Source organism: Lagenorhynchus albirostris, chromosome 1 (genome assembly GCF_949774975.1).
Source record: "Lagenorhynchus albirostris chromosome 1, mLagAlb1.1, whole genome shotgun sequence".
NCBI lineage: Eukaryota > Metazoa > Chordata > Mammalia > Artiodactyla > Delphinidae > Lagenorhynchus > Lagenorhynchus albirostris.
Window position 1 is genome coordinate 43231190 of NC_083095.1, and position 13293 is coordinate 43244482.

Genomic DNA, 13293 nt, shown 5'->3' on the forward strand with positions numbered 1-13293 from the left:
TTAATGATGTCTGAAGTGACATTTGAAAGGTTCAATCATTTTTTATGCACCAAAGAGTGCTTATCACTAGCAGAAATGTACTTTTCATTGTTGATCAATTTATAATTGTAGAACTTTAATTCCATTAAAAAGAAAGTGTGTCCTAGATTATGGCATCTGCTTGCATTTACTTTTTTAGTCACCCTATTACAGAGTCATTTGTAAATGCTCTGCTATTTTAAAATTAACTTTCAGGTCAGCCTGAGATTTTTTATAATTTCTTTTAGGAAACATGGACTTTTGTGGGTCTAGTATTTACATTATTTAACTTTATGCTGAATTTGCTGTTTGTATGAATGAGGAGATCTGGTTAAATACATTTCTACTTCTCTGGAAATTTCTGAAAACAAAGCAAAACTAGGAAGAAGGCAACAACTTACACAATGAGTATAATTTAGAATTTAAATACATTAATTATGATAAAATATAAATGTGAATAGGACAAAACCACTTGTCTTTAAAGTCTACACATATTCATATTCCTGTTACATTAGAAGGTTTTTGCTTGAGTTTCTTAATTTCTCTCTTGTTGAATTTATATATTAATATGCTATGGATTATGATGTTATTAAACACATATTAGAAGTAATATAGGCAAATTTGTTTCATAGAAGCTTCAACCAAAAGGAGCAACTTATGTTAATGTGATCAACTCATTTTACCATGTGCAATGTACACATTTTATATAAGCTGTGCCACAGAAATAAAAATAATAAAAGTAACAAAAGTGTGTTGAAAATTGCTTTGGGGCAGTTGGTGGAGTTTAAAGGCACAGTCCTTTCATTTTTGCTTTAAATAGTCAGCTCCCCACCATTGCAGTAGAGTTGCTTTGTCCTTTAAGTTCATTTTGACCTTTTAGTTCCTTCCACCCTCCCATCTGTCCTGGCCCAGAAAGCAGGTGTGGGAGGAAATTGGTTTCTGTATGAACTCTCCTCCCAGCCACAATCATCTCAGGTTCACTCCACCCTCACGATCCTGTGCTAAGCTTTGTGTCCACACGAAAACCCTAACGCACGTCCCCATGAAAACCCAAATTTAATTCTGCATTTTCTTATGCTTAAAATGAATTCATCTTCAAAAAAAAAGTTTGCCTATTTCTTCCCCCTTAAAGACCCATACACAGTTTGGAAAATGCTTGAAGGCAGAATGATGTGATAGGTCCTTGGGAGGTTTCTGAGAGGGCACAGAAGTCGACTGGTTTTTGTCCTTTCTCCCCCCCCCCTTTAGAAATGTGAAAGCTGGCAGGCGTGTCTTAAACTCACTCTGGACGGCAGGTGGACATAATGACCTCTAAGCTGATGAGCTCACACCCCACCCTCACTTGCACATACCGGTTTAGTTTCTGAGGTGAGACTTTCAGGCTTATTTTTCAGGAGGTGGTGACTGCGAATAGAGGAATAGACTGTGAATCGAGGAATCGTCCCCACTGCTCACTGACTTTAACCTGGTGCCTCTCTGGCCAAGACAGAAGAGTCACACCTGAGGGGAGGTGTTCACTCTGAACCCACAGCTTCAAGGACGTTCTAGACTCAGGTGGAAGGAATATCTCTGGATTGTAGCTAAAACTTTCCCCCGCCCAGAGATATGTACAGGTTGAAGGGCTTCCCCCGATGTTTTGGCAATAAGAAGAAAATCATTTCTCCTCGGGGCATTTGGAATGGGCAAAATAAACATGCTGTGCACAGCTGCAGCTCCCAAGCCTTTAATGATTTCACTGGGCGGATGGAGGGTCTGGCCCGACACGGAATGTCAGACTTGGAGGCTTGATCTCTATAAGTATTTGTGTCCACGATACCTGAATAATCACTCCAAGTACCACCTGCTGGGGCCTCATTTTTCTTTTCATTTCTTAAAAAAAAAAAAAAAAAGACTCCCCGTCGTCTAGGCAAGTGGAGAGAACTGATTAACTCCAGGGAACGCTTGCAGATCAGCAGACCCCTGGTGGTGCAGACGCCAAGCGTAGACGAAGCCCTGGGGGCACCCCAAGGTGTCATCTCCCCAAGCGACAGCGTGCACCTCTCACATTAATAGCCCTTGGTTCCGCTTGGGTCTCTCCCATCCCCGGCCCTCCTTCCTGAGCCCTGGCCACCATCTCACCTTCTCCTCTCCTTCCACGCCCTGGACCAAGCGTCCCTTCTGGCAGGTGGGGTTGGGGAATGTTTAGTCTTCCGGGAAGGGGTCAACAGGGTTAATGATGAAAGTCCGCGCAGGTGGGGCCGCCCCGGGCAGCGGTGGGTGTCGGAGATGAGGGGGCGCTGTTCGGGCAGCAGTGCGCGGGGTGGCGGGCGGGAGACCTGCCAGGCTGACAGAGAGGCCGGCCCTAGTGGGGGCCGCTCCGCCGCCGCCGCCGCCGCCGCTGCTGTGATGCGGCGCCGGTGCTGCGCCGGGCGGCGGAGTCAGAGCCTGGGCGCGGGAGCACGAGCTGCAACATCAGCACTGGCGGCGGCACCTGCACCAGCTCCCGGGCCCCGCGCTGCGCTCTCCGACCCGCCGCGCCCGGGGCCGCCGCCCCGTGCTCTCTATGGATGTCAAGGCGGCCCCCAACGGGGTGGCCACCATCGAGGACCGGATCCTGCGGATCACCGGCTACTATGGCTATTACCCGGGTTACTCCAGTCAGAAAAGTAAGATGCCGCGGGGCTGGCTTGCTCCGGGCGCCGGAGGGGTGGGATGCGGGAGGGCGCGCCGTCCGGACACCTGCAGCCCTGCTGGCGTGGCTAAAGCCAATCTCCTGGCAGTGGGGCTACCGGGGCTAAAAGTGTGTTCGCTGTCCTCGGTGCTGAACCATGAGAGAGAACGGGTGTCCGGACTGTTGGCGCCTCGGACTTTGGAAATAGTGGTAGCCTTGGGGGCAGAAGCGCAGAGGGAACCCGGTGAGCGCTCCTGACGGCCGTCGGCCGGCTCACCCCAGGCTTATTCACGACCGAGCAGGCTAACGTGGCCGTTTACTTAGCGAGACTCAGCCCTTGGGGCTGCACTGCCCCAAAGTCCCTACTGGGTGCCAGGCTGCGGGCTGGGCGCTGGGGAGGCTCGGAGGTGGAGCTGGCGGCGGAGGCCGACCCAGACGTGGGTCCCGAAGCCGATGGGTCAGACTGTTCACTCCAGGCTGTTGAGACGTTGCCAGCGCGGGAATTACTCTTGTTAAAATGTTTCTGGGAGGCTGTCCACCTCGGGCAGAAAAGGAACCTGGCCAGGGCTCCGAGTCTGGGAGCTTGGAGCCAGAGACCCGTGAAAAGACTGGGGGCTGGGGTGAGTGAGAGGGGGAGGCGCGACCGGGCCACCCCCGCAGCTGCCCGTCGCACGTCGCGGCTACCGCTGAGCCGGAGCGGGCCGCTCTGCGCGGTCCGCCTTTTTTCCGGCTAAGCGAGGTCATGCGGTGCGGACGCTTTCACGTTTCTGGAGCAGTTTTGCGGAGAGGGCGATGAGGTGCGCTCTACTCTGTCCCTCTCTCCCAACACACGAACCCACTGGCTCTATTTGCTGGGATTAGTTCTGCCGGCGACCCAAGTGAAGCTCGTTTTACTCTGAATTGGGGGAGTAGCTGCGGCTTAATTCCCATGCAGGTGGGATTTCACTTTTTCTCCATCAATGCATTTCTGTCGCCATAGATGGAGCTTCATTGATGTTTTTGCTGTTATTTTTAACCGGAAGCCTTGGACGCTCCTAGATGCATTTCTGATTGGTATTTTTCTGAGACATTTGAGGTACAATCAACGTTACAGTTTCTCTGAAACGAGTAAACCCTAACACATAGAGGGAAAAACACCTTTTTCCTTGTAACTCCCCCTCCCCCCGCTATGCTCCATCCCTATTGAGCTTTCTTCCATGGGCTGTCCTCACACAGATATTTTCTAGTTTAATACTTCATTTGGCTTCAGGAAAGGCCCATTTGATTTGGATGGTTTCTGTCTAGCTGTTTTTAGCATTAGATTACGTTATTCATTTTCCATACAAAAGTAATTATATAGTGTTAGAATTTTCTAGAAAGAAAATAACATGCTGTGGAATGTGGTTTGAAGTCTTTATACTATAGACTCAAAACTTCCTTTTTCCTATTGGCAAAGGCTTTTTGTTTTTAACCCTAGAAACTTAAGTGAAGGCACTAGTATACCATGTAGAGATTACTTAGATTTCACCTTTGAATATTTTAATTAGGAACCATGGGATTTTGGTTGCTTAGAAAATGTAGAAGCTGTCTGTGAGATTACAAGACCCAGGGTAGCATATTAGTATAGTTTTTATAACAATGGAACTTTGGTTAATAAAGAACAAACCAAAAAGAAAACTGGAAAAGTGACATTTTAGAGACATGTTCATATTATCTTTTCATATTTGCTGAAATAGCTTCACACGTTTCATCTGACGTACAATAACTGGACAAAAAGAGGGAAGAGCACAGGTTAAGACAGTAACTGAAGCTAAAAGGGATAAAGATGCATTTGGCATAGTTATTTGTGACGGGCTCTTAGCTAACTTCGGGCCACAGAATTCAAACAGTGAAGGCAGAGAATCTCACAAGGACAGAGAATTATGTGATAGTCAAATACCTTTCAAGATGTTTAAGCTTTCAGAGGTAGAAAGAGATTGCCATTTTGCAGAGAGGCTAGGAGGAGAGAGAGCTGGAAGAGGGCCAGGCAGCTGAGCACCATGAAATAATCCTGCCCTTAATGCAGCCTTCAACTAGTAAACAAACACATTGAAGCAAACCAGTACAATATGGTCAATTGATTTAGCTGTTACCGGGAATGAGCAACAGCTTGTGGGAATTCTGGAAAGATATTTAGGAAAAGGCTGTGGTGAGGAATATGTAATATGTGAAGGCAAGGTGGCTTTCCCATTTTCTGATGGTCATGTTTGAGACCTCTCTTGATATCAATGCCATTTACTTTTCTAGAGGCAGGTGGGGACTCATCTCTGACAATATGCATTAATGATCAACCTCATGGTAATGTGTCCTGCTGCCACCCCTGCCAATCAGGAAGATGTGTATCTGGCTCAGAACAAATTCTAGTAGTCAGGCTGATGCAAAAAGAAATGTATGTGTACATATATTATGTATGTAAAAGGTGCATACATATAGAATATACATTGTATACATAAGATATATAAACATGTATAAAAGAATATATATGCATTATATATAAAAGATATATATATATATATACAATCATCTCTATAAATTTAGATAGATAGATGGGTACAGAGATGATTAAAGCATTAGTCTAACCTCAAGTTACTTATGGTCTGGTAGGGGAAATAGATTTACTCATTCAACAGGTGCTAATTGAGCACCTCCTATGTGCTGGGAATACATCAGTGAACAAAACAGACGAAAGTATTTTCCTTTTTAGAGCTTAAGTTCTAGTCGGAAGAGACAGACAATAATAAATAAATACATACATAAATAAAGTATTGTATTTCAAGGTGATACCTGCTTCAACAAAAATATCAACAAGAGTTAAAAGGCTAAAAAAGTCTGAGGGGGTAGCAATTGTGGAAATTTTAAATAGGGTGGCCAGGGAAGGCCTCACTGAGGAGGTCACAACTGAGCAAAGACCTGAAGGATGTGAGAGAGTTTGCTGTGTAAACATTGGGAGGAAGTCGTTCCGGGCAAAGGGAACAGCCAATGCAAAGCTCTGAGGTGGAGCATGCCGGGCCTGCTAGAGAAGGAGTGGGGAGGCCTGCATGGCTGAAGTGGGGTAAATAATTGGGCGAGTGGTTGGAGATGAGGACACTATGGATACAGGGGCTCACATGAAGTAGCACCTTACCGGCCATTGTAAGTCCTTTGGCTTGTACTCAATGAAATTGGGAGCCTTTGCAGGGTTTTGACAGAGGAGTGATGTGACTTGACTTACATTTCAAAAGGATCAACTTGACTGCTCTATTGGGGCAGAGGTGGAAGCAGAGAGACTAGTTAGTATGTCACTGTAATAACCAAGGTGGGAGATGATGGTGGCCTGAACCAGAGGTGTAGCAGTAGCAGAGGTGAGAGGTGGTCAGATTCTCTATATATTTGAAATTAGATTCTCTATATACTTGAAATTCTCTATATATCTGAATAGGGTTTCCTGATAGTTGGATATGGTATCTGCAAGAAAGAGAGGAGTAAAAAAGTGATTCCACCTTTTCTAGTTTGACTGGGTTTGAGTTGCCAATGGCTAAAGTGTGGCAAGATTCAAGGCAGAGAAGTTTAGGGAGCCAAGGGGTAAGGATACATCTTGGAAGGTTTAAATGTAATTGGAGACGTAGAATAATCTTGGAGTTCAGAGGAGATGCCTGACTGGAGATATAAATTAGGGATTTTCCAGTATTTGGATGGTTATTTATAGTCTAAGACTAAAGAGATCTCCAAGGAGTCAACGTATATAGAGAAGAGAAGAGGAGAAAGGACTGACTCTGGGGCACTGAGACATTAAGAGGGTGAGAAGAAGAGGGGCATATGATACCCTAGAAGCCAGTGAAGACTTTCAGAGGGAAGAGATTAGCCGAGTCCAATGCTGCTGAAAGGTCTAGAAAATAAAAACTGATAACTGACCATGAATTTGGCAACTGGACATCATTGGCTACCTTGACAGGAACACGTAAGGTGGCAGAAGGTGGATTAGAATGTGCTTAAGCAAGAATTAGAGGGAGGAATTGGAAATGTGAGTATAGACAATTCTTCAATGATTTTTGTGCAAAGGGGGGCAGAGGAAATGGGAGTAGTGGGGTTAGGAAAGTTGGGTTTTTTTTGTAAGATGGGAGGCAATTGCAGATGTTTGCATGATCATGAGAATGATTCAATAGAGAAAGAAAAATCAGTGATGTTGGAGAGATAGTGTACCAAAACTAGTGCACAAAGGAAGGGACATCGCTTTAGATAGGAACATGGATATAGGGCAGAAGGTACGGATGAAGGGTCTAGAAGGAGGATAACTGAGATTGTGGGAGTCTGGTGAGATTCTCTTCTGGTTGCTTTCATTTTCTCCAAATAGGAAGCAAGGTCATCAACTGAGAGTGAGGATAAAGGAGGAGGTGGTAGATGTTGGAGGAAAGAGAAGGTGTGAATTGTTCTATGGGGAGAGTAAACGGACTGAGGAAGTACAGTAAAGTTGTCTGGCTGCCTTAAAGGGCACTTTAGTTTCTGGTCAGAAATTTGAAGCGAGACCAGTCAGTAGGTTGTTATGCTCATTGACACTGTGGTGGCGTGGAGCAAGTGAAGAGAAGGATTTAACCAGAGTTTCAGATTATCCAGTGGGTGTAATAATAGCGGCAAGGGAGTTGTGAATGTATGCAAGGAAGGTATTGTAGTGAATGACCATAGCATTTAGAGCTGGTGAATAGAGGAGAGAAAAAAATCGAGATGATTAGGGAGAGTGAAAAGTTGGTAGGATCAATGGATTGGAAATCTCAGTGGGATCAAAGGCTAGTGGGTGGTTAGCTGGGAGATAAGAGGTGATGATCAAAGAGGGTTGTATTACTATAAGAAGTCATTCATTCCATAATCCAAGTCAAAGGATTAATCCATTTATATTTTACTGTATTCCATTATCAATATTTTTGGGGTGAGTCTTCTTTTTGTGTTTGTATAAGGAGGCAGTATATTGATGTGTAGTGAATTAAACTCTAGGGGTTTGGAAATTTATTCTGGTTAAACCTGCCAGCAACTTGGCTCTGAGACCTGAGACACCTCTCTGTGGCCATCAGTTTCCTTGTTTGTAAAAAAAAAAAAGAGAAAAGAAAAAGAAAAAGGGTAGAAATCACTGTCTTAGGACAGCATGCAGTAGGTCACTTTGACAGCTTTCAAAAAAGCCCCACCCTCCATGGAGAAATCTCACTCAGTAAAGTCTATTATGTTTACTTCACCTCTCCTCGCCCCGCCTTCCATCTCAGATGGTGGCCAGCTCCCTCTCTTTGTTCTATGCCTTTTGTGCTTGTTGGCCTTCTGTTTTTTTCTATACTCTGCCAGTGACCAGGTTCTGTGGTTATTTTCTATCGGTAGCTGCAAATTTATAGTAAAACTTCTTGTCCTTGCTCTGATCCCAGCTCTGACCATCGCGTTTCCAAAAAGAACTCTACCAACTTCTGGCTCTCTCAATTCTCCAACTATTGCTGTGACTTAGCATTTCCCAAGGTTCCAGACTCAGCTGTCTCCTCTCACTTTATTTTCCCCGAGCAAGTACATTCAGTTTCATGGCTTCACCATCTTCGATGTGTCTGTATTTCTAGGTCCACTTTTTCTGAGCCCAGACCCATATTTCAACTTTCTGCTAGAATTCTTACCTGAGTGTCCCCCTGGCATGTCACACATAAAACTAAATTCATCATTCTGTCCTTAAAATATGGCTTTTCCTTCTTATTATGCTTGTTAGCTTCCAATATCTGTATCTAACCAATTGCTCAGAAACCTGGAGTTATCCTCAAACTCTGCCCTTCCCCCTTCTCCTATATTCAGTTAACAAGTCCTATCTATTTTACCTCACATATGTGCTTTCCATCCCTATTATCACTGCCTTAGTTCTATCCATTGTATCTTTTTTTAAACATCTTTATTGGAGTATAATTGCTTTACAATGTTGTGTTAGTTTCTGCTGTATAACAAAGTGAATCAGCTATACATATACATGTATCCCCATATCTCCTCCCTCTTGCGTCTCCCTCCCACCCTCCCTATCCCACCCCTCTAGGTGGTCACAAAGCACTGAGCTGATCTCCCTGTGCTATGAGGCTGCTTCCCACTAGCTATTTTACATTTGGTAGTGTATATATGTCCATATCCATTGTATCTTTCACCCAATCTCAAATCTTTTTAATCCAGTATGCACACCTTAAGAACATTCAATTCCCTAAAATGCAAATCTTCCTCTCATATCCCTGATCAAATGCCAGGAATAAATCTTCATTTTCTGTGGAATAAAGTCCAAATTCCTTAGCATGCCACAATCTGAGCCCAGCTTACATTGTTCTATTTTAGCACGTTTTCCCCTCTAATTGCCAAAGTAATGCATGCTTAATGCAGAAAATCTGGAAGGCAGAGACGCAAAGAGAGATTAAAAACAAAATTACTTATAATTCTACCAGCCAGAGGTGATTAGTGTTAACATTTTGGCTAACACTACCCTTTCAGTCTATTTTATATCCATAGACCCATGCAGGTGCTGTTTATTTTGTACTGAACATTTCTCTCATTGGTCTATATATTTTAATAAGTGAAATTTAATATATGCAAAATCTTCCGTATATTTAAACACCTTAACCTACTTACATTGTTGAATTTTTCATCCAGTTTTTCTTTTGAATTTCATATCTCACATAGCCTCCGCTAACCCTGAACATAGTCGCATCAAGCTGCTCATTGTTTTAATAACATTCTTGTCCCCATGTTCTTCAGGTCCTCAGTGCCTTTTTACACTGTGGCCTGAATGGCTTCCTCTCCCCATGTCTCCTTTTTCCCTCTTTGGAAAGCTCCTATTTATCTTTAAAGGCCAAGTTCACATGCGCTGTCCTCTGTAAAGCTTCCTGATTGCCCCAGGCTGGGTTAATCCTCCCTCTGTGCTCCTGTAATACTGTGTACTCACCTCTGCTCCAGCATTTAGCACACTATTTTGGGCTGTTTACTTTTCACAAGACTGCTTCACCCAGGGAGCTTGGGGAGGGAAGGGATTTATCTTTATTTATTTTTATCTTAGGCAAAGTGAAAGTGTACTGGAGTACATTCTGGGTGCTCAATGAAGTTTATTGTACTAATGAATGAATGATTATAGTTTCTGTTGAAGAAATTGGAAAGTGAATTATTTCCACACAGAAAAAGTGTACATGGTGGTAGTGATTGGAGGGAAAGAAAAAATCACCAGCTATGAATGAATTAAACAGATGTGCCTATTCAGAGAATGAGAATAAACCAAATGGTATTTTATGATCACTTTACCTTTGTAACTTCTGCATTTGGGTCCTTATTGCCTTTATAACCTTTTCTGTACTTGAATGGGGAAAAGGCAATTTTTTAAATACAAAATAGTATAAAGTTATTAGAATTCTAAGAAATAAAGTGTGGTCCCTCCCCCCTTGTGAAGTGGTTAGTATTGGTCTTCATGGTACGATATTAATATAACACTTCAGCACTCTAACTGGCATTAAGTTATAAAACTGTCTCATACTAGTGAAATGAATGCAATAAATATTTCTCCCAGTTCAGTCTTTTTATACCTTGATAATAAGCTTTATGCTTCTTTGTATATGACAGGTAGCATTTTATAAACAGTTATAAATAATTACCATTGATACGTAGTAAGAAGTCTTTGTAACATAAGTTTTAAACTATAACTTGTAAGGTCTACATTGATACTGAATATCATCGTATATGTTATTGATGTTGCATAATGTAGTTTCTACAATGTTTATTCTGGTATGTATTTTTCATTTAAAATATAAATTTACATATAAACTTGATATTTGTATTGTAAAATACTACTGCTACTAATAGCTAACACATGGGTTTAACATTAAGTGTCAGATAAACTTTCTTTAGAAAGCCCATCTAAGACCTGTTTGAGGCCATAAGGTCTAATGCAAAGACCACAAGTCCCTGCTCTGCTACTTGCTAGACTTTTAAACTTGCATAAGTAACTTAACCTCACAGATCAAAAGTTTTGTTCCTGGAAAATGGAAATAGCAATAGTTGCATCACAGGTCATTGGGAGGGTTATATAAGATAACGTATATAAAATGTCTGACACAATGCGCAGTTCAGTGTATGGAAGCTGTTGTGATCATGGAGGAAACCAGTTGAATCGGCTTCATGATTTCAAAAAGGCTTGCTCACTTTTTTCTTGTAAGTAAATGGTTTACCACTTACATTTTTTTCCTATCCAATGTTGTACTCTGAATTGTTATTGAAAATTGTGTTACAGCAATGTTAAAGATAATTTACAAATTATCCAAGTCTGCAATGGTTTTTATTTTGCCATTAGAAGGTTGCCTTCTACTTCTTACCATTTTCTGGCTTACCTGGATCGCCCCTGGGGATAGGTTAAAATGGGCTGGAGTCATTTGTGATGAGATTATTCCCAATGGGCTGATCCAAAATAAAGGAGACAAATCTAGGGCTTATGGGTGACAGGATGGGTCTGCATGTCTGGAGATGCAGATACCCAGACATCAAAGTAGAGAAAAGCGCAGGGGTTGGGGGAGGGATGTGGACAAATTGGGGGAGAGAGTGGGGGAGGGGAAGGGTGAAATCCCAGCTGAAGATGAGTAGCATGGGATGAGGTGGGTTTATACAGGATTGGGAGGGCAAATAGGTGGAGAAGAAGCGAAGGCTGATAATTAATTGGGGACTAGTCTGCTGGAAGTTTCATTGTTCCTTTTTACATGTGGAGTCTTTTTATTTTTATTTTTTCAAAAGTGAATAGCCTTTTGTTTCCTAGTTATGGTTAAATCCTTAAACTCCTGTGATTTCCTGTGCCCCATTACATGTGGAGTCTTAAAGGGGCAGTTGCTTTTCGGTCTATTTATATAGTGGTGAATATTACAGATAGGATATTTTAAATTCTACTTTTAAAAATACGTCATTATGATATAAACACATTTACATAGTCTTCGAAGTTATAATTCTGTTATGTTATGAAGTATTTAACTACTTAAAGACACAGAATAATATAGAGAAAAAGGAAAATAATCCTGTCACTGTAACATGACTACCGTTATTTTGGTTAATTTCCTTCCAATCTTTGTAATGCACGTAGGGCTTCACTTCTTGATTTATTGACAAATATAAACTAGAGTGTAGTCATAATTCTGATATATACAATTTTGTGCCCAGCTTCTTTCCCACTTAACATTTTAGGATAAGCATTTTTCATTTTGTTGCATTCGTCTGCTTGCAGAGCCTGGAATTAGATTCCCTTTCAGAGATCTTGGCTTAAAGAATTTGGGCAAGCTGGTTCTCAGTTCTTTGAGACTAAATGAAATGGAGAGACCTGGAGTGTTAGTGAGGGCTTGTTTGGTTTCTTATCACAGGGTTCCACTTGAACTGGCTTAAGCAAAAATGGAAGTGACTGAAACGATACTGTGAGTCCTCCATGGATTTTAAGGCCAGGGATTAGGTGGGATAAGCGTCAGGTCCCGGACTGTTGTAGGGAAGATAGGAAGCCCTCTTTCTCTGCCTTTCATCTCTTTTTTTTTCTGGCATATGTTCTCCATTCTTGTCTCTTGCTGCAGACTGGCTTTCTCTATTCCTTGTCCAAATGGTTGAAAATAGCCTCTGCAAGCAGTTCCAATGTTTACATGTCCTCTATTCAAGAGAGCAGACAGATTGAGCAAGAATCTCTTCTAAATCCAGATTCCCAGGGAAAGGGACTCTTTGGCCCAATTTGTGTCAAGTGTACACTCTCGATCCTATTGACTGTGGTGGTCTGGGGCAGGGTCAAGTTATGCCGTCACGGCTGCCAGAGGCTTTCTCCTGTAACCCTACTGACAGTAGGGCAAGAGGTAGTTTCCAGAGAAAAGGAGTGATTGGCTGGACAGTCAATAGCTATTCGGTTCACTGAGCTTTGCATAAAAAGTTTTTCATATTAAATCATAGGCTTCAATCAAGATCCAATCTTTCTTCTGGTCTGATAGTCCTTATAATGTACCTACATAATATCTAGTGAGGTTATAGATAGTGTATTCCTAAACTGAGAAAATCCAAGTGTTTGTTTCGAGTATAAGTCCCTAGGGAGTTCTGTTTAAAAGTACTCAATAGCACTGCAGACTGCTTATTAAGTTTTATTGAAGTGCTGCTGGTTACATCAAAATTGGAAGACGTATTTCTTTTTCTAGGTTGGATAGGGCAACACACCAGTTCCTTCAGACTCAAGGTATAGTAACTGAGGGTGACATTTAACATTGTATACTTTAAACAGGGATTGGAAATTACAGTATTCTGCAGTCTGGGATTTTCTATATTTAGTTCTGGGCTAATGCCAAGGTGGCACTACTGAGGGTCAATAATGGTTTTATGGTTCTGAAAACCACACATACTAAGAAATCTTTATCTCTTGTGAAGCTAAGATTCCTAAGGGTGGTAGAGCCTGCATGTTTTTGCTGCTGATGCCTTGCTCCAAGTCACGTGACTTTGGTATCTATCTTGCATTTTTGTTCACACCCATGTTTTACATTGGCATTCTAGAGGAAAGATCCAGATCGGATGAGCCGGGAACCATTTGGAGCACCGTCTTCCCTGCTGGAGTAATGGTGGCAGATGCTAAAGAAGCAATATATACATCTAAA

The 13293-nt window shown here is 42.3% G+C and overlaps 1 protein-coding gene across 1 annotated transcript in view; it reads left to right on the forward strand.

Moving 5' to 3' along the window:
* The first annotated feature begins 2560 nt into the window (after positions 1-2560).
* The window catches only part of SLC35F4 (solute carrier family 35 member F4), a 281919-nt gene continuing 271186 nt past the window's right edge, over positions 2561-13293 (forward strand). Inside the window, exon 1 of the mRNA XM_060167065.1 lies at positions 2561-2663. Within this exon, the coding sequence (XP_060023048.1) occupies positions 2561-2663 (103 nt within the window). The remainder of the gene's footprint in view (positions 2664-13293) is intronic.